Source organism: Condylura cristata, unplaced genomic scaffold (assembly GCF_000260355.1).
Source record: "Condylura cristata isolate star-nosed mole 26May11 unplaced genomic scaffold, ConCri1.0 scaffold00001, whole genome shotgun sequence".
NCBI lineage: Eukaryota > Metazoa > Chordata > Mammalia > Eulipotyphla > Talpidae > Condylura > Condylura cristata.
In genome coordinates, this window is record NW_004567102.1 from 81,294,248 (window position 1) to 81,321,508 (window position 27,261).

At 46.5% G+C, this 27,261-nt stretch overlaps 1 protein-coding gene across 2 annotated transcripts in view; it reads right to left on the bottom strand.

Moving 5' to 3' along the window:
* Positions 1-638: 638 nt before the first annotated feature.
* RMND1 (required for meiotic nuclear division 1 homolog (S. cerevisiae)) overlaps positions 639-27,261 on the bottom strand; it is a 29,187-nt gene continuing 2,564 nt past the window's right edge. The window contains exons 2-12 of one of the 2 annotated variants that reach the window (XM_004674148.2): positions 26,194-26,690; positions 19,241-19,349; positions 17,472-17,547; positions 16,477-16,516; positions 14,697-14,797; positions 13,280-13,386; positions 12,445-12,509; positions 11,640-11,716; positions 8,910-9,030; positions 1,215-1,331; positions 639-853 (exon numbers count right to left, since the gene is read on the bottom strand). In XM_004674148.2, the coding sequence (XP_004674205.1) occupies positions 812-853; positions 1,215-1,331; positions 8,910-9,030; positions 11,640-11,716; positions 12,445-12,509; positions 13,280-13,386; positions 14,697-14,797; positions 16,477-16,516; positions 17,472-17,547; positions 19,241-19,349; positions 26,194-26,676 (1,338 nt within the window). In that variant the 5' untranslated portion in view covers positions 26,677-26,690 and the 3' untranslated portion in view covers positions 639-811. Of the gene's footprint in view, positions 854-1,214; positions 1,332-4,305; positions 5,006-8,909; positions 9,031-11,639; positions 11,717-12,444; positions 12,510-13,279; positions 13,387-14,696; positions 14,798-16,476; positions 16,517-17,471; positions 17,548-19,240; positions 19,350-26,193; positions 26,691-27,261 lie in introns of those variants that run through there. The other variant, XM_012723966.1, reaches the window with a different exon arrangement.

Below are 27,261 nucleotides of genomic sequence, written 5' to 3' on the forward strand. Positions count from 1 at the left end.
AGGGAGCTTTTTTTTAATAAATATTGACCAATGTTTCAAGGTGTCCTCTCACTTGGCACTCCCCAAATTTGTAAATTTAAAGGTTTTAGATAAAGTCCTAGAAATCAAAATTCAGGGTGAGAGATGCCTTCTTTAAGTGAAGTTAAATGGGAAAGAATGGGCTTGTTACTGTGAATGCATGAGCAGGACAGTTTTGCATGGAACTTGAGGATCTGGAAAGCAATTTTTGAACTATGCTTTCTATATGCTCTATGGGAAGTCTTTGGGTTGTAGATAACTTTAAGCTCTTGCATTGTACTGAAAGACACCAGGATGTCTGCACTGTTGCAGCAAATACAGAAATGTCATCAATCTGAGTCTAGATAAAGAGTTACCCCCTTGATGAAATACTGTGTAGCAGTTACACACTGCAGAACGACAGTGTCTCCAAACTGTGTTCATGGGTATATGTGAAGAAAATTTGAACATATTTCCACATCTGGTTCTCTGCGCCAGGGCCATGGTAGGGTAGTGTCCAAGGTTAGTAAACCTTTTGGCTTTAACAGGTGTCTAGCTTCTTCTAGATGTTAAGCTTACTGAACAAACATTTTCCTTTTGAACTGTCGATGTTAAAGACATACACACACCAGGTTCTCATTAATTTGTATTTTATTTAAGCAGCAACACATTAGGGGCTGAAAGTGACCATTATATAACAAGTTGATTAAAAAAAAATTAAATACCCATTAAATAAGAGATGCCCCCAAGAGTGAACATTTATTTCAGACTGTAGAACTTGGATATCTCTTGCAATGACACTTTCCTTTGGTCATCATTTGATATGAAAAAATACTCGGCCCAGCTCAAACATCACCTTGGGGTAATAAAGAGAATAGCAAGTCACTGGTCTATGCAAAAATAACTTTCTCAAGATTGTGATTAATGAAATATGCTCTTGAAGTAAGAGGAAATGTTTGTTTTTCCCTTATGGCAAGCTACAGGTCTGAGGCACAGCACTGCTATTTGGCTGTCTGTTACAAATTTAGGGCTAGAACTTTGAGTAACTTTCAGTAAACTTTCAAAAGTGTGGGGTTTTCCCAAAAATTACATTTCCAAAATAAGTCACTTGGAACTTCCAAGGTTTAATTAGAGTAAAATCATGTCCTTTTTTCTTACCATTTTCTATATCTTATTTTTAATTACTTTTGTCTTTTATTGGTGAAAAGGCTGTTTACCTCTATGGTGATGAGAATGACAATCATCCACTCCAGGCGGAGTGCCCTCTTCTCTGTCAGGTGATTTCTCATTAGGTCAGTTAGCTCCATGCAGTGTTGAAGTTTTTCATTCATGACCTGCAATCGACAAATTTTAGTATTTAAACATTTTTTTTTCTATTTAAATACATGTAAAGATACATAACCTGGTCGCATTGCTCCAACTCTAAAAGTTAGGAACAGTTACTCAGTCCTCTCCCCAAAGGCAACCAGCTGTTATTACCCCTCGTGATTTCATGGCACAGATATAGCTGCAAATACTTTGCATACCGAAGCTCTTGTAAGCTTTCGAGGGAAGGACTAAAAAACGTTAAGTCCCTAGCTTTTGGCTGCTGCCTGTGGGTTTTGTTTCTTGTTTTTTTTTTTTTTTTTAATCAGTAACGAAAGGAAAACTTAAAACAGTTCTTTTCACAGCTGAAAGCTGACAAAATCATTGCCTTCCCCAAGTGGGTAAGTTCTCCCTCAAAATCCTCAACCAGAACACCTGCCTGCTGCACGGTGGCCACTAGATGGCACTGCTCTTGCGCTGAACTGGTTCTTGGGGCCGCCACAGGCTGTTTAGTTGAAGGGCTCAAAGGAAATTGAATTTAGAACTTGAATGTGACCTTGGGCAAGTGAGAGCTTTCTGTATTCCACTTTCCTTTGGTAAACAGAAAATTAAAAGTGATTCCCTTTTGATGACTTAGGGAGGTGCTGCAGGGGCAAGTTTCGTTGGTGGAAATTTGAGACAAGCCAAAGATAAGCTCACGGTGGATCCAAACATCTGGGCACCACACTCCCTGGGGTTTTACTCGCGCTGTACTGCCTCCACCGGCCCACCCATCTGTTCCCACGCCTGTGTTTCTAGACCTGTAGTTTCTACTCTGAATGGTCAGAACAGAGCCTCTTTCTTTCCTCCCTCCCCTTCCATTTTTTTGTCTGTGAAATCTTGGTTTTTCCACACATTCATCCTATTCCCCACTCAAAATACCCAGTTCTCCCCTACTTTCTTTCTCAACTTCCTTATCACCCAAGGTTACTCCTTAACCTTCCAGAAGTTGTAAACATAAAACAACTTTTCTTAGCCTCAGTCAAGCATTTGCGACCTGAGATGCTTGGCTTGCCTGGCTTTCCCCCTCCTGAGAACTCAGTTCTGCCTGGAATGTAATGCTCCTGTGTCATCTGTTGCTTGTAGGGACATTCCTGGAAGTCCTGATGGCCTTCAGCACTGCCCCTGCGTGATCTTACACGACTGGGCCGTGGAGGCACTTGTTAGACTCAGGCACTTGCATCAGTCACTTGCATCCTGCTATCTGCTGCTGTGACATGTGCCAGTTTACAGTTGGTTTCCAAAAGGCTTGGCTTCGTAATGTTGAGTTTATAAAGAAGTTCACGGCCATGAATGGGAAAGCCATCTGGCGTCTTGTTCTACGCAAAGCTCAGCCTGCCACGTGGGAAAGCGGGAGAGCAGGCCAGTCAACAGCAGCATTCCTCCTGGACAGTAGTGAGTGTTCTGTCTGTTACTTAATTCGACGTCCACGTGTCGCCACAGTCCATCCCACATTTTGGGAGAAAATTAGCCTGCTTTTTTCAGATAAGTTGACTTCTGTGACTCAATTTGTCTGTAAAACAACTTAGGGTTTCCGGCTAGTGCCTCAAGTAAACTAGGTTTCTTAAAAGTGACAGCCGTTGGGGTTGGTCTCTCCCTCAGGCCACCTTCTTCTCGGTTACTAGCATCCAACCCGTGTGGCTCGCCCTATTCCCTGCTCCCTGGCACTGCAGTTAGCGTCTGCTACTGAGTCCAGAGTCTTCCCTGCTCACTGTGACGTGACTAGCGCCTGGCAGGCCTGTGTCAGCTGTGTGGCCGCCTACAGGTGCCTTCCATTGGGTGGGGGAGGCCTCCAAGTTCTGTGTTGGCGTTAGCATGCTCATCTGAAACAGCTGTACAAAAGCTTGATTCTGACTGTTGTCTGGTGTCACCCCACCAGGCCCCCCCCCAGCGCCTCCACGCAGTCCCGCTCTACCTGGCACAGGTTTCCCAACCTCCTGTTTCTGCCTCTAGCTCCACATGGTTTCTGCTTAGCCCTTCCTTCTGCTCAGTCAGCCTTGCCGCCTCCCCTCCCATCGCTCCTTCTGGGAAGTTACTCTTCCAGTATTTCCCACCATGGAAGCATGACACCCTGAGTATCAGCGCTACAAACATCCCTTCCCCCAGAACCCGGGGTGGGAGGGGTGGGTATGAGGCCCAGGCCTGGCCAGCTGTGATGCTGGCCCAGGATCACCTGGCTAGTCATGAGATGCGACCCTTTGAGGTTGCCGGGCAGGGCAGAGAGAAAGGCAAGCTGGGAGCTTCCCTCCCGCCATCCTCCCCTCACAGCTCCTCCCTCGTCCGCACACACTGCTCTGTTTTCATCAAGCCAGCCAGTCAGTGGGCATAAGCTCATCAGACGGTTTCCATGTGTGCACACTTCCTGCTTCCTGTCGCCGTAGAGGCACTGGTCACATGTGTGCGTGACAGCTGCAGAAAGGTGTTGAAGGTGAGTAGGGTCAGCAGGCAGGAAAGACGGGGCACCAAGGGGAAGAGTTACACGCAGAAGAAACGGCACTGGTGCAGAGACCTGGAGGTGCAGGAAGTTGGTAACCAGCTGAGAGGTCCTGTAGGCCATGTGGGTGCTGAGGAACAGTTCTCCCTCCCAGAGTTAGATTCTACCCCTGCACCGTGAATATGGCCCCGCCAAGGAGCATGAAGATGCTACATGAGTTACGTTTACTCCAGCCGACCTTAACATACCACAGTTACCCTAGAAGGTCTGGTGGGCGCAGGGTGGACACAAGGTGAGATGGCGGGTAGAGCTCAATCACCTTTGCCAGTGGGAGAAGGGCCGTAGCCAAGGAGTGTGGGTGCCTCTGGGAGCTGGAGAAGGCGAGGAAATGGGCCCTACCCAGAGCCTCGAGAGAGGAGGCCCTGCCAACAGCTTGGTTTTAGGTCAGTAACTCCCACGTCAGACTTGGGACCTACAAGAACTTTAATAAATAGAAGGTAATATATTTGTTGCAAGCCAGTTTGAGGTAATTTGTCCCAGCAGCAACGGGAAACTGCCAACACCGTGCTCCAATGCTGGGGTTCTACAGACAGTGGGGCCCTTTGTGAGGGCCTCAGATACTTGCTTAGTGTTTACCAAAAGCGCTGGGCTGAGGAGAGAATGGCAAATTCAGAAGACTAGTCTGTAGTCTGCCTTCTGGCCAAAGATCAGAGACGGGACGGAGAGAGGCGGTGTTCGAACAGCCCAGGTGAGGGGCAGTGGCCGGGGTGTCTGGACGGAGGGAGTCCCTGTTTCTCCAGCCTAGGGGTGATCTGCCATAGACTTTTAATAGGTGCTTGTCAGTAAATGGATGACAGGAGAAAGTGAAAGGACTGACTGGCTGGATGTGGAACACAGGTAGCAGAAAGGCGAAGCCTTGAAGAGCTGCGAGTGTCTGCTGACGAGAGGGGTGAGACGGGTAGTCCTGCTGTTAGCCAAACTAATAGTGGAGGTTCGGCAGTTTGGGGAGAAGTCAATGAGGACCATACGGAAATTTCAGTCATTGTTAATCCTACAAGTATTTATGGCACAGAGGCTCTTTGGGGACTGGGAAGAGGCAGGGAAGACATTACTGGCCGTGGCTCTTCTCATGGGGCCTATGTTCCAGGAGAGAGGCAGTTAATTCCGAACAGGCTGCTGTGAGGCAAATCAATGGGGAAGAACTGAGGTTCAGGAGGAAGCTGGAAACATCTGGAAGGCAGGCAGGGGTTGAAAAACACAAAGAGCTTGCAGACATCATGAAAACAGATTATAGACAAGCTGGGAACAGGAGGAGAAGAATCCCGGAGGACACCCATGGGGGAGCGCCCCCACATAGAGACTTCGTTACAGCTCAGGAGTCACCCTCTGATTTCATGCAGTGAGCTCTTCACTCGCAAATCACTTCAACCCTCAACCACTTCAACTGCCCTTCAGCACATCGCCTTCCAAGCCTGCCCTGATTTTCTCAGCACTCTTCTGCTAGGAAAAAACCAAAAACTGAAGCAAGGAACAGCTTTCCCCTGGCACTTCCGCCACCCTTGGTTCTGTCTCCCCTCGTAAAGCCCGCTGTGGTTTCTTACTTCCTTCTGCGCTGTCTGAAACGCTGGCGTTGAGTTCAGCACAGTGAGGGAAGCTAAATTCTTTTTAACTTTTTCCACATGATCATCTAATCCATCACTGACTTTAAGATACTAAGAAAATCTGAGAAATATTCTTTGGGAACTCTAAAATATGCTTTGTTATCTCGTGTTATCTTTATAACACTAAAGAGATAGCTCAGAGTGAGCCTGGGAATGAGATAAAGAACAGCCAGTCTTTGTGACTAAATCTAGGCAAGCAGATGGCAGCGGCAGTGAGAACTGGGCATGTCTGATACCCCGAGGACAGATGTCAGGTCCCCTGAAGTTAAGTCAGTGGCCAAAGGAACTGATAGGACACAAATGAAGGAAATGGCCAGAGCTATGACAAGCGATGTAGTTCAAACCCATGTGGCCATCAGGCCTACAAGACGCTGCCCGCCATGGGCCCAGGCCAGGAGCCCTGTTGTCCTGCTGTCCAGATTTTGATTGGGATTGAGGTGATCTACAGGTCAATTCTAATAACGCCATTTTCTGTGCACACATGGAATGTCCCTAGGTGGAGCTTCTCAGCATGTTTTGCAGTTTTCAAGTCCAAGGCCTTACATTTTGAAAAACTATCTCTTAAGTAGTTCAAGATTTTGATGCTATTATAAATGGTATTTTAAATTTTTTTCTAGTTGTTTATTGACAGCATAAAGAATAATGGCTTTCTGTAATATAGTTACCCTACAGCTGCTAACCTTGATGAGTTCACGTATTCTTGTAGCTTCCTTAGAATATTTTATATAAAAGATGATACTGACAGTGATTAAACTTCTGCTTTAATCCAGAGACTTTAAATCTTGGGGCTGAAGCACAAGTTCCTAGTGCTGACTGAGACAACCCCTTGTGCCACCAGGGAGGCCCTCCTTGTTCTTGTGCTTGGTCTGAGTCCAGAAATAGCTGACAAGTTTGGTTGTCATGGTTATTCTTGACTCAAGGTGGTGTCCTCATGGAAGGCCCGATGCCTGCACCACATCTTAAATTGGCACGGTTGAGGGGCTGGAATCTAATCTAGCTGGCACTCAGGGGTATTTCCTTAGGTTTAAGGTGCCAGAGACAGAGGGTCAGCATGGGGTTCTTTCAAATACTAATCCAACAGCAGTAGGCCTGCCTGCCTGCCCCTTTCTGGAGGGCCTCGCCCAACGTGGCCTCAGCACGGGAAAGACGTACATTCATGCACTCGGCTGCTGGAGCTGGTGGGGAGAGTCCTTGGTCTCACGGTCCTTATTTATTTTTTTAAAGATTTATTTATTTATGCATACAGAACTAGGGTACAGGCCAGAGGAGCAGAGGTGGTGAGAGGCTTCACCAGAGACAGAGTAGGGAGCAGAACAGGCAGACTGACGAAGTACACTGCTGAGGGGAGCAGAGGGCGAGTCAGGAGAGGTCTGCCACGCCATGTGGGTCACCTCTGGGGCAGGCGGGAATTGAACTCATGCTAAAATGGCTTTAGCTTCTCAGTGCTGTGCTTTAACCCGCTGCGCCACCAGGGAGGGCCATATTTTTTTAAAGATTTATTTATGCATCCAAGAACTTGGGTGCAGGCTAGCGGTGGGGAGGTTGAGATGAGAGGACTCCCAAGACAGAGCAGGGAGCAGAACAAGTAGACCCACCAACATATACTGCTGAGGGGAGCAGCGGACAAGACCAGAGAGGTCTGCTGTGCTGTGTGGGTCAGCTCCCTGGCCGGGGACTGAACTCATGGTGCAGTGGTTGTGGAGAGCTTGCCAGTGCTGAGACGTCACCCCTTGTGCCACCAGGGACGCCCTCCTTATTCTTGTGCTTGACCTGAGTCCAGAAATAGTGACGTTTGGCTGTCAACGGTTATTCTTAACTCAAGGAGGTGTCCTTGTGGTAGGCCCGATGCCTGTCACCACATCTTAAATAGTGTGCAGACACACAGAAAGGCCTCTCCCGGGTCAAAGACAAGATGCTCTTTTGGCGTTAGCCTCGCTGAGCCAAGTGGAGGCGGCAGTGGGCTCAAGGCCGATTCTAAACACAGCACCTGGGGCACCAGTGTCTGGGGGCCTGAAGCTGGGGTCCCAAAAGTAATGGGACTGAGGGTACCGTGAGTGGGGTGCTCACAACAAAGCTTCCCAGACTCATGCTCGAGTGATGCCACCCCCCATCCCATGGGCTGGACCTGCTGACTTGTTTCTAAGAGAGTAAGAGGGGCATCGTTACTGCGGTTAGCCCTGAGCTCTGAACAAAAACATGATCATAATCTGTAGTCAGCGACAAACCCTTCAGGAATGAAGGGGAACTGAAAACACTGGCAGAAGTCGGAAACTCAGAATTTGTTTCAGCAAACAGTGGCAAATACAACAGACTCCACCTCTTGAGTTTTCCCAATTGCGTCAGATGGTTGAAGCTAAAACTGGTATACCAGTGGTGGTCTCTCGGTTTGCGGAATAGTCAAAGCGATTCTATCGCAAATACTGGGGTGCATAGGGTGTGAAGAAAAGCAGAGCTTCTACCCTTGATTTAGCTGGTAAATGTCAAAACCAGCAGACGGGTCAGTTACATGTGTTTAATGAAGGACCTGAGCAACCACTGAATATGCCAAGAAATACTCAAACAATACTGATAAATCAAGACGGGATTCCAGAGCATGGCCCAGTCACCCCAGGAAGGCAGGGGTTGACGCGTGCAGCACCCGGACACCGCCTCAGTGAAAAAGCCAATGTTACAAACTCCACACTGTGAGTCTATCCGTCTAACATCCCCAGAGTGACAGAGCTGGAGAACAGCCAATCCCTGCGGGGGCTGGGCCCGCTGGGCGGGCAGGCACTGTGGGTGTGCGGGACGCCCCGGAGGGCTCAGGGTGCCACCTCCGTCCTCAAACACGGTTCTGTGCATCCACACGCGCGCGCGATGTCACGGAACTAAGTGCACACCCGCTACTGTCCGTTCTGCTTTGTGTGTTCCCCGCTGGCTCACCTCCTGCTCATCCCCAGGCCCCCCATTTCCACGCCTGCCCGTGACGCAGACGTCTCTTCCCAACCGAACCTCCGACGCCTGTGTGGCCATTTTAACTGGATGTCGTCTCCCTGCACGCCAGCTCCATCTTGCCGCCCGCCGCCCACCGGCAAACATCCCCGACGTCCACCTTCCCTTGCCTGGTCCGGTTACCCATCGCCGCCGCTGTCCTGGGGGGGGCTTTATGCAATTTGTTCTGCTCTTGCTGCCACTGCTCCAGTGAGGAGGCCCTGAACGCTAGCTTGAAACTTGCCAGAACCTCCAAATGGGCCGCCAGACCCCCCAACTCTCAGTCTTGTTTGGTTTATAGAACAAATATCAGAACACCCTTTGGTCAGTTCAGCTGAAAGGGTCGGTGCACAGGACAAGACGGGAACGGGGAGGGAAACCCAGAGGTCTGGATAGAGAAGTCGATACTGCTCCAAGAACAGAAAAACATGCTAATTCTCTCTCACAGTCTCACAAGTGGAGGCAACAGTGTGTCTTTATCAGTAAAAGTACAAAGCACATACCTTGACTCGACGGTTGATGCTAAGGAACTGGCAGGTTTTGTCATAGAGCTCTTCCAGGTTTTCTCTGTCCCAGTAGAAGTCGGGAGTGATCAAGAAGTCTGAACTCAAATTTATACGGTGCCTTGAGAAAGGGAAAATTGTCATTTTAAATTTTTTTCTCTTGAATTGAAAACCAGTTTCTGATACGGTTCTTAGTTGATAGAACCTTACATAAACATCTGAACATGCTGACCTTTGCTTCTAAGAAACATAAAGAACTAATAAATTTCAAAGCCTACAAACAACCAATTCAAGATTTATGACTATTATTCATGAAGTAGGAAAAACCCCTCATTTTGACTTCAATTTCCTAATTTGTTTCTTCTTTCCCTAAAGTTGTTTAATGGTGTCCACATACGCTGTGTGGCAAGGTGACCACAGCTCGCAAGTGAGAAAGGCGACGGGACCAAGCCTATTCCTGCTCCTGGCCCGTCTCCTTTCCACCCACCTCCGTAGTGACCGCTTTCGTTTCCTCTGCCTTCTGGGCAAGCGCAGGACGTGCAATCTCTTAATTTCACCTTTTTCCTGAGGGCATCTAAGCTTATTTTAGATGAAAATTAAAGTTGCAGAGGTTACACAGAACCTTTCACTAGAAAACAGAAGAGCCCTAGAGAATTCGGGCCACCGGTGGAAAGCCCTCCTGCCCAATCCACAGGGACACGCTCTGTCCTATGTACGGATGCATCTGTGTGCAGCATGCGTTCGTGTGGCATGTATATATCAAAATAAGACTTTTTGGGATCCCGTATGTTTAATTAGTGACTTAATTTTCCACCTTCTGTAACTTGCTGTGCTTTTCCATCTATGTACTACATGCCTAGCAGCACAAAAGCACTGTTATTGTAAAGATAAGAAAAAAAATTTGTAAAGATTTATTTTTTTGTGCATATAGAACTGGGGTACAGGCCAGAGGCTCAGGGGTGGTGAGAGGCTTCACCAGAGACAGAGTAGGGAGCAGAACAGGCAGATCGACGAAGTACACTGCTGAGGGGAGCAGCGGCCGGGCCAGGAGAGGTCTGCCACACCATGTGGTCACCTCCGGGGCAGGCGGGAATCGAACTCATGCGGAAGTGGCTTAAGCTGCTTCTTCTTCTTCTTTTTTTTTTAAAGATTTATTTATTCATACAGAACTGGGGTACAGGCCAGAGATGTGGAGGGTGAGAGGATTCACCAGAGACAGAGTGGGGAGCAGAACAGGCAGATCGACGAAGTACACTGCTGAGGGGAGCAGCGGGCGGGTCAGGAGAGGTCTGCCACGCCATGTGGTCACCTCCGGGGCAGGCGGGAATCGAACTCATGCGGAAGTGGCTTTAGCTTCTCAGTGCTGTGCTTTAACCCGCTGCGCCACCAGGGAGGGCCAAGATAAGAAACTTTAGGAAAAAAGGGGGCCTCCCTGGTGGCGCAGGGGTTAAAGACAGCGCTATCAGGCTTAAGTTTGATCCCCGGCTAGGAAGCTCACACACATGATGCAGCAGCCCTCTCCTGTCTCCCTGCTGCTCCCCTCAGCAGTGTATTTCAGTGGATCTGCCTGTCTGCTCTCCTCTGTCTCTGGTGAATTTTCTACCACCCCGCCCCGCCCCACCCCACCATATATACCTCTGGCTACACCCCAGCTCTTGTGTGTGTAAATCTTTAAAAGAAAATTTAGGAGAAGAACCTAAGACTCCATAGAAATTATATTCCTGACTTGAAAGTTTTGACAATATAATTTACTATATCCAATTCTGCTTGTACTACCAAGAGGAGAAGAGAGAAGAATCCCCCTACTCCACCTCTCAGAGAACACGAGGCTTTATGAGTTAGAGAAAAGCAGGATGAGGAGAAACTGGACTTTTCTCTCCAGGACTACTAGCTAAAGAAATATACAGAAACAACTCTTAGGCAAATGACAAGTCTAGTAACACCCCAGATGGCAGAAGAGAGATGAACCCTCAATGATGGTGCTCCTAGTGGAAGTAACCGCAAGATGGAGCATGCCCATTCCATAAATCCTGGGGTTGCAATACACTGAAGCCTTTCCTGGCATTACTTGAAGTGATGCATGACTGTACTCCCCCAATTTGAAGATGCCACCTTCATTCTTCTCATATTAACATCTCTGAAAGTGGGAGGCATCTTTGAAACTAATGGGGTCTTGCAGTGGGAAGAGTGACTCAGAGGTCGAGGCTGCAAGCAATTCCCCGGTGCTGCCTCTTCTTATGTCCAGGAGGGAATGTGACAAAGTCTGCATCCAAACAGGATGACCGGAGCGCTTTCAGAGGGCGCAAAATTTAAATTCTGTGATAACAACCCCCCTATCATGGTTTAACTGGCAACTGCGTGCTGGGGCCTCTTTCTGTGTACTGGGTGCAGGATGCCTCTGCGGCATTTGAGTCTCTTAGCTTTACGAGGCGAGACAGATACTCTGCTGAGATTTCCCACTTTCCATTTTCCAGAGTGGATCTTTCTACCTTCAGAGACCATCACTGCACTCCCGCAGTAGGGTTACTGTAGGGTAATTCTGATTGCGTCTGCACCCTGGGGTTTCTTGCAGTAAGAATAATTCAGTCTGCAAGCAGGCGGGGGTGGGCCCTGCTGAAACGAATGACGTGAAAATAGCTGTACTTCTGATCAAGGTAGACTCGCGCTTTGCTGCAGAATTATAAGGATGTTTGCTTGAGATTAGGAAATTTTACTGACAGAAAATTTTACCTTAGGGCAAAGAGTTCACCCATTTTCTGCATAATTTCTTCATGAGAGAGTTTCACTTTCTTCCCAGCTTTTAGAGACTATTTGGAAAAAACAAACATGCATACTTATGTCTATGGACATAAGGTAGATATAAATCTCTTCAGTAAGTACTATGACCAGAAAGGAGATTCAGAGGCAGCCTGGGAGCGTCTTTCTGGCTGTCTCTCCTAGTCACATTATGCTGAGATTTCAAAATCTAATAAAAGTGAGATCTTTGATTCTAAGATTTAAAATTTTCCTAGTGGAGACAGAATACACCCCTTCTCATTTCCCGTCTCACTAGCATTTTCCAGGGCGCAATTCCTACTCCTGTTGAAAAAGCAAGGCCGCTTTTCCTAAGTGTAATTATTCTTTTGCAATAAAAATAAATTACAGCAAACATGATTTCTAATGCATTTAAAAATTTTGTTTTAACTGCCTGTACTTTTTATGCCACTATTTTAAAAAAATTAAACAAAACCCTTATTTTCACCAAGTCGTTGTAATCTTCTATAAAGAGGAAACATTTCACCTTTTAAAAATTCAGTTACATTAAAGATATTATATCTATTAGAGGGGGGGGTCATTTGAATTTCACATTTTAAAAGGTAAAAAAATATGAAGTTTCTTACTTCATATTTTATATGTAAATGGCAGTTCTTTGTTTTTGCTTAAATTCAGTGTAGCTTTCCTATTGTCCATTTTACCTCTAAATACTGTGATAAGGCTACTGTTATTCTAAACAGAAACCATTCCTTGCAAACCAGGATGCAATGGGTATACTTACCTCTGGGATTGACTGAATAGATTCAACAAACTTATCCAATGATGCTTCCCAAATAGCCAGTTTCACTGGGGGAGAAAAAAAATCACAATGGAATATTTCTTTATCATTATCTTCATGTTTATACAAATTAAACTGCTTAGTACCTTCGCAGCCATCCCAACCACGGTTAAGAAGCAAATGAGAAAAATGCGAGACAAGCTATGTCTTGGGGGGTGGGGAGGGGGGGTGGGGTTGATTTCCTAGTACTGCATCTGAGGAACCCAGAGTGTCAGGTAACCTGGAGGTCAGGGGCTCTGGAGAAGGTCTGAGTCGGTCTTCAGGGTCTCCCCTCAAACGCCACAGCTCAGCAGCCTCAAGTGTGGATTGGTGGGACACAAGACGTCTAGTGACCGCCAGTGTGCATTCAGGGGCATGGATCTTTCAGGAAAACTCGAGCTGTGGCAGCCAACTGTGCCTTTCCTGTGAGGAACTAGACGGTATTTCCTGACAGGGCCAGGCCCCCAGGGAGGTGCTGGGCTTGCTCCGCCTGGACTACAGACAACCCAGGACTAATGACCATAAAGGAAGGCTGGGCGACAGAGGCAGCAGTAACAGTACAAAACACTGCTGGAGGTCAGCTTCAACAATGCGGTCCGCAAGGAATGAGTAACTTCCAAACAGATACCATATTTTATACTCTCTGATGCTTTTATTCCAAATTTTGATGTATGTGTTTCTCAGGAAGGATAAAGCTTTGGTGTCTTGTGAAAACTTGTCAAATCCTTGCTAAGTACTTAATCTTCCCTCAGTGAAATGAAAACTATGTATTTTTTTTTGATAAGTAGCAGTAACTTACCTGAAAGGCACAGAGCATTTGAGAAAGCAAATTTCTCCAGGATGGCGTCATCTAAATCAAGCCCTGAATTTAACCTGATTTCCCCTCGGTGAAGTTTTGACTGTCCCCTGTGAGAAGGAAAAATAATAGGAAGTATTTACTAAATCTTACAAATACCAATTTTTTTTCCTATTGAAAAAGTCATTTTTCTAGAGGTCATTTTGCCAATTTGTATTGCATCTTAGTAAGTGTTCCTACGCCCTGCAGTGCAAGTAATTCCATTTCTAGGAATTCATCCTAGGGAATTCAAAGATGCAGAGAAGGCTGCATCCAGCAGACTCCTGGAGTCACGGGCAGGACTCACAGGCCACGCTGTGAGAATTTGGATGACACCAAATTCTCGACACGGAGATGGAACACGCTGGGGTATTTACAGGCTATCAGGTAGCGAGCCGCACCTGAGCGCGAGGCGCACCTGCCTACCAAGTGCCACTTGACGTGGAAGTCGAACACAGAAGAGAAACTGACGGGACTACACCCACCAGCCAAGCGCCTAACAATGAAAAACTTAACCAAATTCTCTTAGCTCCTAATTGGCTGTGTCTCTAGAGAGGTTCACACCCTCACTTTTGACTGTGGCCACTGTGGGCCCAAGGCTCTCACTCGCCAGTCAGGTGCCCTTCTGTGAGACAGAACATCTCTGAGGCGCATCCGGAAGCTACCTGCCGCTGCAGGTTTCCCAGGGTTAAATGAAGGGTGTCTGGCAACGCTGAGGACCGGGCCTGGTGCCGGGTGGGTAGCTAAATCTTACCACTTAGGCTCTTAGTGAGTCTTAGCAGCTAGAGTCTCTTCTGAATTTTCTGAGAACTCTGCATCGGTCACTGCCTTTCTTAACAGTAAGACCTATCACCTTCACACTCCACTGGGCAGGCGCTGTCTCCCTGAGGAGACCCCATGCTGCCTTGCTGTCAGAGGCCCCTGCCCTCAGTCTCTCTTCACTTTCCCAAGCTCAGACGGGAGAACTGGCCCATTTGTTGCCAATCTGGGCATGGTTATGTCAGGCTCCCACTTCTTGCTGGCACCCCCACTTCTGTAAGTGTTTCTCTTAGGCCATTCCCTCATCAATGTCATCCACAAAGAGGATTTCTTCAGAGGAATCTTTCTTAGAATAATCTCATGGGTTCTCTCTGATGAAATTTACCAGCTGATTGACTTAATCTACTTAGGAAATTTACCCCTTGGGGTTATGCAATCCACTTGCTTTAACTTCAGGTAGCCTGACAAGTTAAAAAATGTCTACCTGCTAGTATTCATCATATTATTTAGGCTTTGTCTCTCTACCAGTGGTTCTTTTCTTAAAATTCATCACGAGTATTTATCTCCTCTGTTGCTTTCCCAGATTCTAAGTGTCCTTTTCAAACATTTGATAAAAACATACTCTGTCTTTGTGTAGTTAAGTTCTTCATTCTCCCAGTGTACCAGTGCAATTTCATAGGGCTGAACTTCATGTTTTTCAAGAACTTGCATGACATGCTTCATCTAGAAGAAAGGGAAGATGAACATGAGATTATGCATCATTCCTTGCAGCCCGGGCATGCGTTACAGTGTGATGCTTACATTTACCATTGATGGAATTTATTCTGCTGGCTCATTTTTAAGGAAAAGGCTAATTCATTGTGATAGTAAACTCATCAGATACTATATTTGCTTTTACATGAGCATGAAGAAGAAAATAAAAATGGTCTCTGGACTCCACAACCCGAAGAAAACCACTAGCAACGTTACAGTTTTATGTTTGTACTTTTAACTTTTAAAACAATGTGTAAGTACTGTACCTGCAAACTTTAAACACAGAGAGGTACAGAAAGTTGTGCGATCTCCTGCTCCACTGGATTCCTCCTCCCCAAACGTGACCATTAGCGAGTGTGGTGCAGATCCTTGCAGGCCCTTTTCCAAGTACATGTACAAGACTTTTATTTTTTATGTGAAGTGGGATGAGACAATACACGGGAACATCCCCAGTCTCTTCTCCTTCATGGAGGGGCGGTGATGTGTTCGCCCATCCCGCTCGTCCACCCCGGGGAAGAGCCCCGCTGTCAGCGTCGCCCGGCACCGGGCCCACGCACGCAGCCTCATGGCTCAGTGGCGCTCTTTCAGATCAGAAGACACATGCACTAGTTCTGTAAGTGTCGTTAAACTGCGCTGTGAAACGGTCGCCCAACTTCAGGACACACGTTTTCACGACAGTATTCTTTAAAAGGGCTGGATGTCATCAGCCGTTCACAGCTTTGCAACTTCAAGCGGCCAATTTGTATTATCTTTTTTAAAAATCAAGCTGTTATTGATTCCCACTAGTTTGCAGTCCTGTATCAGTTTCAGGAATACGCCTTCACACTGGATTATACTTACTGGTCGTTTTTATTTTTTCCTCCAGGAAACCCCTCCCCACCTGCCCATCCCGTGTCTGTTCCCTTTTAGTACAACTGGGATTGTATGAGGCATGTTTTTAAAGCAGCTTTAAAGTGTTATTTGGTTACAGTTTATAAGCTGCTTTTTAATGTAGCTGCCACATACACAGGCACTCTCCCAGAACAGATGTCTTGGCATGTGATTTTTGAGGGCTGCAGGGTCGTCTATTCTGTGGGCATATTTACCAAACTTCCTATTACTGTGTGTTCTAGTCATTTCTCACTGCCCCTGTAGTAAACAGTGTGTTACTGAGCATTTCTATACATCATTTATCACGAACAGCTTATTTCCTTTGGGTAACTTGCTAATGCAGAAATACTGAATTAAATCTAAAGCACTGATGCTCTGTACACTGCCCCTAAAAAGGCTGTATGAAACAAACCTTGAGAGGGGAACTGAAGCAACCACTTCCGGTAAGTGACAGACTTAAGAGGCCCTTTGATCTACAATAAGACTCAGAACAGCTGGCTTCCAGGAAACTGGGAAAGTATATGTCTTCCTGACTGCAGAAAAGCTAGCATGTCTCTGAGTCTACACAGATTAGTGTGTGCCTGGAGAATGGAAAATGTAGGAAAACTTATAAGCCAAAACATTTTGGAAGACAAAAAGCTGGAATAAGTATCACAAAATGCAAAGCAAACACACTGTGGATTAGTTGTTATCTTCCACGGGCTCATTATCGAGTGCTAATTCACAATGTTTTCTTAGAAAACTGAGCTTACATGCTTTCATACTTTATTTATACTTACAGTTTTGTCTTTCACATTCCAAAACACAGCAGCTCCTTCCCTGATTTTAAAAGAATAAAAGAATTGGCTAAGTTAAAGGTTGAATACTGTTTTGGGGACCATTATAAAGCCATGCTCGGTAACTTCTAAAGTATCCAGAATGCAAGTAGAAAGACAAGGTTTATGATGCTTTTGACGCTACAGTCTCTAGATGAGTCTGCTACGCAGCTACAGAAGCTCCATTTTGAACTCTAGATAAAAACCTGCCCACACACAACTCTGATCTCTCACATGTCTGCAGAACAAGTCACTACGTTACAGTACCATGAATAGACACCTAAACCTTTCCCACGGGGTTCAGCTCCCAAGTACAAACATCAGAATAAGGAAATTGTCTTGAGACTCGTCTTAGCTCTCACCAGGTAGACTCTGCTGCAGGAAAAGAAAGGACTGCGCTTTCACTGTTTGCGGAATGAAGAGCGTGAGGTCAGCCAGCGCTTCAGATGGCTGTGAGCTCACAGCTCACCCGTCCAGTGCGGACAGCAGGTGCACAGGATGCGCTGAGTCCTGGCCTGGCTCTCACAGAATTTAAGGTCTAAAGCTGTTCATGAACTTGTCTTGCTATCTGACGCTGAACCCATCTGAAGTCTCTGGAGAGGGAAAGTGGGCTAAACTTTAGCTAAAGAGCTACAGAAGAAAGGAAAGGAAGACAGTGGAGCAGGTGGGGTGAGTCCGATAAGGGCCCTGACTATGAACAGGAAACAGGATGCTTAACACACATACAGTCAATGAAAGTCCAGATTTGCAAAGACAAGATAAACCAGGGGAGTATTTACTTGTTTTTATAATTCTTTATAAGGAGATTTTCAGATTCTGCTAGGTCAAATAAGAACCATGGATGAACTTAAAGTACATTTTGAACACACTCGCTGCTAGGAGGGGCAGACACCTGCACCTCTGAGAGGCACAGTCACCTGTCAGGGGTCATCTCCACGTTGTGTTCTTTCTCCTCTTACCTGAAGAAGAACATTGTCCCTGGATCACCTTCCTTTGCAGAACTTTCCGCGCCCATCACCAAAATATTTGCTGCATCTGTGATTTAAAATAAATGGATTAAAAGCTAATCCATAAGGAAACATGAGGTTTAAGTCCTGAAACCCTTGTTCAAGAGCCCGTGCCAACCCCATGCACGTAAGTGCTGTGTCACACCCTCGACCTTCTTAGGCCTTGGAGACTATTTGCTATTGCAAAGTGGACAGATGATAAAAAATCACTTTCACCAAATAGGCAAGGATCTGTGATACTATTATTTAAAACTGATTGCCTACGCTCATTTGTGATTCAGTCATCATTTAAATAACTCACTGGATAATTCTTTTTTGTAAAGACTTAGTTTTTACTTATGCATATTAAAGTTCTTAAAGTTATAGTTTTCAGCACAACTAAGGTTCAAGAATTAAGTGTCTTTTCCACAAAATAATCTGAAAAACCCTGTCTTCTCTTTCTCCAAATATGGTTTTATTAATAATTTTGATCGCTCATACTCCTGGTTCTGCTGGAATTCAAGTTATATAAAGAGCAGTGCAAAATAAAACATACAGAAATGAAGAACCGGTCATTTCAAGACATGTCTGATGTCCATGTTACGCACAGCACCACCAGAAGTCACCTTACAGAGGAGCTTAACTTAAATATTTCTTACAGTCATCAGTAGTCGCTTTATAGATTAGCATAGCAATACTCCTAAGATTGTATTCTATAATGTCAATTACAATGTCAGTATATCCATTAATAAATAGGAATATGTATGAAGTTAGCTTCAAGGAGGGATCCTCAAAGCTTCAGGACTCCTAGAAGTTGGGGAGTGAAGAGTTCAGATAGAGACCAAATCTTACCTACCCTTTTTGGTGACCTCTATACTGCATTTGGCGCAGGGCAAAACCACCCAAGTAGCCACAGCAAAGGGTCAAGTGGGAAAGACCCAGAGCGATGAGAACAGCAGCCTGGCTGCGAGCCTTAGAGTGCAAGGCCATAGGCGGACACCTTGGGGTCAGCCCAAGACACCCGGGGTCTTCCCCTGGGGCGTGCACCCTGCTCTGATATTCTAAGGCAACAATGTTCGTTTCTCCATCACGGAGCACTGTTCAGATCACCAAGTCTGAAAATGCGAATGAGACGTTCTGATTGTCTCTGACGGGACTACTATCTATTGGAAGAATTTTCTCTGCAATGGGAAGATATCTGACCTGCTACTTTTTGTTACTTTCCTGTAAATTCCTGAATTTCCATCAGTGTTCCAAGTTACTGATTTTTAAATGTAGAGCATGTTATTTTTCTCAAGATTCCTTCCAGATACTACTCAGAATGCCTCCATTTATTTTAATTCTTTCAAAAAAATCATATTTATCTTTTAACTAATTTTGCAACTTTCAAAGTCTTAGATTGTATGAGGACATTTCTGAACATTTCTATGAATTTCATGATTCTTCTGTAACACCAGAATAACTTTTAACATGACAGAAATGAAGGGGGTTAGCTTCGACAACCACCAAGAACAATGATACTATAAATAATGCTGAATAAATCATACTGACTTGAATCTGAGAATTGAGTTCTCTTGCATATATATGTTTGTCTCCATAAGTTACTTGTATAGATTCAATGCCACTTTTATAAAATTCTTCACACAGAAAATGCAACATAAACATAAAATGCATCATTAATACAGTATCGTGAAAATGATTTTCTAGTACTCTGACATACTTGGCCCCAGGCTGAGATGTACCTCTAGGCAGGCTTGTTACTTCCACATATCCATGCGAGGCCAGATCTTGAGAGAGGTTTCCAAGGTGGTACTCGTCTGCGGTTGCAAACGCCATGCAGTGCATCAGGCCCTGTATTGGGGAGAACGCAGGCGCGGGTGACCGAGAGGCTAAGGGATCCGGCTGGCGTCTGTCACCTGCCAGGACCCCTTTCTGCAAAGCCAGCACTCGAGTGTTTTCTTCAAGCATCTACCTCACAGGTTCATATGAGGATGAGCTTAGGATGAAGGGGCCGTTTTAGGGAAACCAGTTTCTGCATAACTTGTGTGTCTCCTCAACCCAGATTTCCCACACTCCCATGCCACATTACTATCGCAGGGCACCGGTGTCTGTCAGTAGCCTGTACAAGAGATCACTTAAATCCACAAAGGAATCAGGATTTTTACTCAGGTTAACATTAAACAGCAAGAGTCATAAATCTGAGATGGTGTCCAGGTTTGGCTAGGACTCTGGCCCCGCGGTCCGCTTGGGAACACACGCGAGCATCCAGCTTGGGCTGTGCACAGCGGGTAACCGCGTGGCAGAGCCGAGCTCATCAAGCCGCTGGTCCCAGCCCACTGGCAAGTCTGGTATCAATTCAGATGGCCCAAGCGAGCTTTCAAAAAAAATTCATGTTGAAGAGAATGTAAGATATGAGAGCACATTGTGTGTCACCTGTTTGACACAGTCCTCTGTTTGATGTATCGCCACACCGCCACTCACACGGCACCTAACAATGGGATCCATTCTGAAAAGGTGTTGCTAGGCGAGGGAGTCGTCATGCACACAAGTATCACAGGGTGTATTTGTACACCCCGAGATGGTGTAGCCTGTTACACACCCCTGGTGCTGCCATTGACTGAGGCGTTGTAACGCAGCCCAAGGCGGGCTGAAGACCGTGCAGGCAATATTTGAAATACATTCCTCACTGTGGGCGCAGCCAACAGGCTCAATGGCGACAAGCAGGAGCTAGGACTTCAGGCACAAGATGAAGCACACAGTCGTTTACAGCAGCCGATGAACACGGAGCACTGTACAATGCCCACGATTGTTAATTACAGCTAGCAGGAAGGCAATACGCTGCCTGACCACCACAACGTATGGGAGGTAATCTACATCTGATTTTACGCTCATAATTCCATGCTAGTATCAACTGGAGAGAATGCTGTCTTGTGATACCCATGGTGCTTTGGCAACATTGGTCAAAGGAGGTTTACGAATTATGAAGTCAAAATTAATCCTAGGATTTATTTCTCCCAGTTCCTAAATTCTTTTTGTTATTCTTGGTACAAAGCTAAGCAAAATGCAGTATATAGACTCCCTCCTTCCTTTCTTCCACTTTTGTTACTTAGCCAGCCCTTTTTCAAGAAAACGGACTGACCCAGCTCGGCCTTTACTTTAGTCTGTTACAGGGCCCTCCCTGGTGGCGCAACGGGCTAAAGCACAGCACTATGAAGTTACCGCGGCCACAGCAGCATGAGTTTGATCCTCGGCCAAGAGAGTGACCCATATGGCATGGCAGACCTCTCCTGACCTGCCCACTGCTCCCCTCAGCAGTGTATTTCACTATATCAGCCTGTTCTGCTCCCCACTCAGTGTCTATTGAGCCCTTCACCCTCCACACCCCTGTCCTGTACCCCAGTTCTGTATGTATAAATAAATTTTACTTCAGTCTGTTACAAGTTCCAACGTGTACTTTTAAATGTAACAGAGGAGTAAACAACTAAAAAACCTAAAAGCAATACAATATCCACCCATAAGCAAAATGATTTTAACTCAATTAGGACAATATAAAAAGCTGGAGTTGCTGAATGTGAGGAGGAAGGGGGTAGACTCCTACTTCTGCAGTAGGAGCTGCTACCTGACCACCAGGTCACACAGGTGAGAAGGCGCTGAGGCACCAACATGTGCAAGTCAGAAACACAGGTGTCCTTCACATGCCCTTGAGATTTACGACTGTTGGCACTACCCTTTTAGGCTGAAAGAAGTTGAAGACTTGACGGGACAGGAGATTACGCTCCAAGAAAGGAGCCCCTAACAGACCACGGCAGGCAAGCTCGACTTTCCGCATCCTGCAAATAAGCAAAACCAGCATGTGAGGCTGGGGATTACTTCCGTGACTGCTTGAGCTGGGCTGTGGTGGGAAGAGCAGGAGGCGCAGGGAAGACAGTAGATGAGAAGGTCAAGGGCAGGTCCAGTGGGAGATCTCCCATCACTGTGCTGGAGATGGGAGGTTAGCTCTCCCTCGAGCCAGAATTGTGAACTGGCAACCCCGACACGTAGTCAAGAGCCCACCCACCTAGCAGTGTCCAAGATCTGAATTATCACCAACCAAGTGAGATCTCACACAAATCAGACTTCATCACCTTCTGAGAAAGTGGAAGATCTGGTAATAATGGGCTGGAATCGAGGGCCCGTCTCTCCAGCCCATGCGGTCCTGCCCACTCCCCTGGGCTCATGCCTGTCTAACCATCACTGTGATACTGGCCAGGCCCATCTGTGCTCAGCGTCCATGCTATTTTGAAGGATGGGACAAGGCAAGGCACTCCATCACTGTTTCTGAGAAAATACATTCTGAGCTCCAAGCAGTCAGATTATAAATACCTTTTTTATCACAGCCTGTTTTACTCAGTCATTCCAAGGAGCCTCTCTGCAGATTTCCTGGGTGGTCACTGTTCCCTCTCACCATTCCTATTTAGTGTGACGCACAGTCCCAGCCAAAGTCACACAGCTTATTCGGCTTGCCACGTGACTCCCTGAATCCTCCCTAAAGAGTCTGGTCTTTGTTTAAGCTTCCCTCATGAGAAATGATCCACAAAATGCTTCGATTTGACATTTCATACAGACCATGTTTTGGTTTTATTTACTTTGCTTTTAAATGTCAAGATTGTACTTAAACCCTTTTGGCTCAAGCAGCAAGGACTCTGGCGTATCGTGTCTGCAATTTTTTCCCTAGTAGTTGATTAAAGGTGTTACATTGTGAGGAGTCTTCACACCTGTCCTCTTCTGGATTGTTAGAAAGAACCATTAATTAACATTAGTTTTAGATATACAAACAGCAAATTTCAGGTTTTCAGATGAGGTCAACAACTTATTCTTATATAAATATGCCAAACCAAACTAAAATTGCTACTTTTTTAGAATTTAAGGGAAAAAAGAGACCAAGAAAATCACATTTCAGTGTATTTCACTTTTCTCACTACAGAAAACATGTTCCAGCAGATGGGGCTAGAAATCTATATATGATTTATGTTTTAGCACAGCAAACACTGATGGAATACTTTTTTAAAAAAGCTGGTTTTGGCCCTCCCTGGTGGTGCAGCGGGTTAAAGCACAGCACTGAGAATCTAAAGCCGCTTCTGCATGAGTTCGATTCCCGCTGGTTCTGGAGGTGACCACATGGTGTGGCAGACCTCTCCTGACCTGCCCGCTGCTCCCCTCAGCAGTGTACTTGTCATTCTGCCTGTTCTGCTCCCCACTCTGTCTCTGGTAGAGCCTCTCACCGCCCCTGAGCCTCCGGCCTGTACCCCAGTTCTGTATGCACAAATAAATCTTAAAAAAAAAAAAACAAAAAAACAAAAAGGCCTTCCCTGGTGGTGCAGCGGGTTAAAGCACAGCACTAAGAAGCTTAAGCCACTTCCGCATGAGTTCGATTCCCGCTGGTTCTGGAGGAGATCCACAGGGCGTGGCAGACCTCTCCTGACCCGCCCACTGTTCCCCTCAGCAGTGTACTTCGTAGATCTGCCTGCTCCCCACTCTGTCTCTGGTGAAGTCTCTTATCCTCTGCATCTCTGGCCTGTACCCCAGTTCTGTATGAATAAATAAATAAATCTTTAAAAAAAAAAAGCTGGTTTTTATTCATGCTCTATTACTGAAGAAATTGAGTGTATTAGAGCAAAGTTATTTTTATATTAAAAGAGAGAAATAAAGGCTTTTCCTTCTGTTTTGCCTGCAGCTGAGTATTCTAAAACAGACCCAAGTCACCTGACCAGCACGGTGCTCTGGCTTCCAGGCTGTGGCAGGCCCCTCCCTGCTCTCTGCACTCAGGGGCCCCTTGCACAACCTTCACTGCGATGCTTCTCGTCCATTCTCTTCTATTCATTAAAAAACAACTCTCACCAGCCCACTAATTTCCAACATGCTGTGGCGCCATCTGGAACACACTACCAGCACCCTGTGTTCCCCTTTTCTGCCCAGAGCTGGGGATCTCCTCCAGCCCCTCAGAGGCAGGTCATGCCAAGAAGCAGCACTGTCCTCGCCATGACCAGTTTGCACAAGCAGATGCGGGCTGACTATCTCGGCGGGCTGGGGTCTCAGAGCGTGACCCCTGGAAGGCGGGCAGCAAACCTCACTCTCACTGAACCCCACGGTGCGGGGCATGGCCAGGGCAACTGTGGAGAGCGAGACGAGCCCGCCTTTCCTGTCTCGGTCCTGAGACTCGCCAGCCTTGACGCTTGCGTGAACGGGAGCGGTTTCCCACTTGGGCAGGGCAGGGCAGAGCCGTGCTCAGCCCGGCAGACCTCAACCGCCCGACCTCGGGACTGCTGATACCTGCAGAAAGGGAAAGTCCCAGGGAAAGGACGTCCCAAAGTGACACCCCCTCGGATCATGTCGGAAGGGTTTTCAGAAGCATCAGATTTTCAATGTGTTTCCTGAGCTGTTTCTGTTTCTGTAAGACTCCACCTCACTGCTGTCTCCTATGCAGAGACAGGGAAGTGAGGGACTCCTTAACGTTCATGGAAGAAATGATTTCTTCTAAGCCATTTTCATGTTGCTCCTATCCCCCTGGTAGGCAGTGAGAACTACATAATCCACAAATTCCCTCCTTTGTTTCACTGCTGAGTATCTCGTAATCAAGTGTTCAACAAGATTAGCTATTCCCACCAGGTACTGGATATTATTTCTTGTTTGTTCTAATTCTGAACTGTGGTTGCTTTTATTAACTCATTTGAAACGGTTGCATTTTTGAAAATCTACTTCAATTCCTTTCCTAGTGGGAAAAAAAAAATCTTAGAGAGAAAAAAACAGTGGAATTCAGGAAAACTGCTGCTAAGTCTAAAGACAGTTGAGAAGTTTGAGCCTCTCTGATAGCTGACAACCCACAGCTATGTGACGAGTGACGTCTCTGATCTTCTCAGTTTTTTTTTTTTTTTTTGATTTATTTATTTGTGCATACAGAACTGGGGTAGAGGCCAGAGGCTCAGGGGCGGTGAGAGGCTTCACCAGAGACAGAGTGGGGAGCAGAACAGGCAGATCGACGAAGTCCACTGCTGAGGGGAGCAGCGGGTGGGTCAGGAGAGGTCTGCCATGCCATGTGGTCACCTCCGGGGTAGGCGGGGATCGAACTCATGCGGAAGCGGCTTTAGATTCTCAGTGTTGTGCTTTAACCTGCTGCGCCACCAGGGAGGGCCCTGATCTTCGCAGCTTTTTATAAGACTGGAATGCGCTCAGTGCTGACGTAACAAAAGCAAAAAGGGGAGGTTTTCTTTTGCTGCTGGATGTGTCTCGAATTCAGGCTTTTATGCTTTATCTCCCTCGCACAGACTGAGTTTCTGGACTATGACAAGCTGGCCCATGCCATTCAGCACACAGGACCATGGAAGAGAAGGCGAGGGCAGTACAGCCCCTGCATCCTTTACATCCTGGGTTCAGATCACCATGTCAGAATTTAAACAAAACTAGAATCCAAAATAAAGATCAACTCCATTAGCAGTGAAAGTCTGGAAATCAAGGGCACATGAAATAATATGGTCAGATTAAACGTGCTGAAGGCTGTCTTCTCAGAATCGACAGCTTCAGACAGTCTAACCCGCACCCTCCTAAGACTCTGGGGTCCTGACCAAGTTCGAAATACCCTATTTTTCCGCTTTTGATGCTGATGACACGCTTTAACGTCATGACTAAAGCTTCCTCTGCCTCTTTGCAGTCCTTTCTGATTTAAGAGACATCTGTGAAGTGTGAAGCACAGATCTAGGAGTTGTGCAAGAGACAAAGGTCAACTAACGAAAGGCCTGTGTGGGGCTTAAATACGTGAGGGGAAATGCAACTGCAGTTGAGAAATTCTCATTGGCCTCTAAATCCAACACAAATAATATGGCTCCTTGCAACCTTAAAAAACCAAAAAACAAAATCCGACTGGCTGGTCTCTGCCAGCTGGCTCTGTGGCTTCACCTGCCTGGCCCCTCTCTGCTTGCACCCCAACAGTCACGGGGTGGGGAACGAGCTCACTGCGTGGAGATGCTGCTTTGCCAGAGATACTGCCAGAGAGTTCAGTACTATTTTAAATTCAACAAAGAATTTTTACATTTTGATTATTTAAGGGGTGCTTTTTGAATAGTGGCATTCCACAACTGCACTTTTACTACTAGTCTTTTTTTTTTTAAAATATGTATTTATTTATTTTGTATGAGGAACTGGGGTGCAGGCTAAAGGTGTGTGTTGGGGCGGGGGGATTGAGAGGATTCACCAGGGACAGAGTGGGGAGCAGAACAGGCAGATCGACTGAAATCCACTGCTGAGCGGAGCAGCGGGCGGGTCAGGAGAGGTCTGCTGGCCCATGCGGGTCAGCTCCCTGGCCAGGGATGGGATTCAGACCACAGGGGTGACGGCGCTGAGATTTAACCCCCAGGAAACCGGGGAGCCCCCGACTAGTCTTCTTTTTCCAAACTTCCTTGGGTTTCGAACCCTTTCCTAAATAACATTTTTACACGTTGTGGCCTATATATATTTGTTGTTGTTTGTATAGCTAATTCTTAAAATTAAGATCCTGGTTCCTTTTGGATATAACTGGTTTTACTATTGGGCATGAAAGATCTGGGGGCTGGGGTGGGGCAGCAAAGCGCAGAGCTGGTCTCCACTGCCACGGGCGCAGCAGGCCGTGGCACAACGGTGCGCTGTTGCTCAGAGCAAGTGATATCACGAAACCGAGTGTTTTTACCTCGCTCACAGACAGAACGGGGAGGTTGGTCCTGGATGGTTGCCTGGTCCTTGATGCTTTCAGCGGTCTCTTGATTTGTGGCAAGTCTTGTTTTGGAGAGAGGGTTTCCGTTGATGGTGATGAATAATGCCGCTCTAATATTTTAATAAGCCTTGTAGAATCCAAAAGATTGGGGCTGTGAGTCAGATTCCTGTGAGTACCAAATGATTTCCTGGCTGGAAGGGGAGCTTCCCCCCCTCGGCCCAGCACAGTGCCAGCTGCTGTCCTCCGATTCACGTCCAGGGTCTCACACTCAGCCTCACCACCAGCTGCTGGAGCAGGAGAGCACGAATCCCAGCAATGACGTCCCGTGTGTGTGCTGCATGCTGGAGCCACGAATTCCTTATGTGGGCTCAATGTCCTACCGACGAGTCTTTGGCACTGGCAAGCTTTGGACAAGATGCAATGAGACGCAGCCAGGGCTTGGAGGAGTCTGGGTGACATCACCACATGCCAAGCTAGTGGAAAGAGAAGCAAAAGATTGTTTCTAAAAAACGTTACATGACATATATAACATGTCCCTACATAAATGGAAACATGTCCATAAAAAAGCTATGAAACGGAAACTTTATACATTTAGTAAGAGAATGAGGTGGAAAAAATTAACCCATCTGTTCTTTGGCCTTCTTTCTGGAAGGCTACAAGGCTGTAAAGCTGTGGATGTGATAAGATAAGGACATAAAAATGAAAAAAACTGGGGCCCTCCCTGGTGGCGCAACGGGTCAAGATGCAGCACTGCAAGCTAGCTGCTGCTGCTTCAGTGTCAGTTTGATCCCTGGCCCGGGGGGTGACCCACATGGCACAGCAGACCTCTCCTGCCTGTTCTGCTCCCCACTCTGTCTCTGGTAAATCTTCTCATAGCCCCTGCACCTCTGGCCTGTACCCCAGTTCTATGTGTATATAAATAAATCTTCAAAAATACATATTATGAAGAATGCTTTAAAAAATGAAAAAACTGGCCCTCCCTGGTGGAGCAGCGGGTTAAAGCACAGCACTGAGAAGCTAAAGCCACTTCCGCATGAGTTCGAT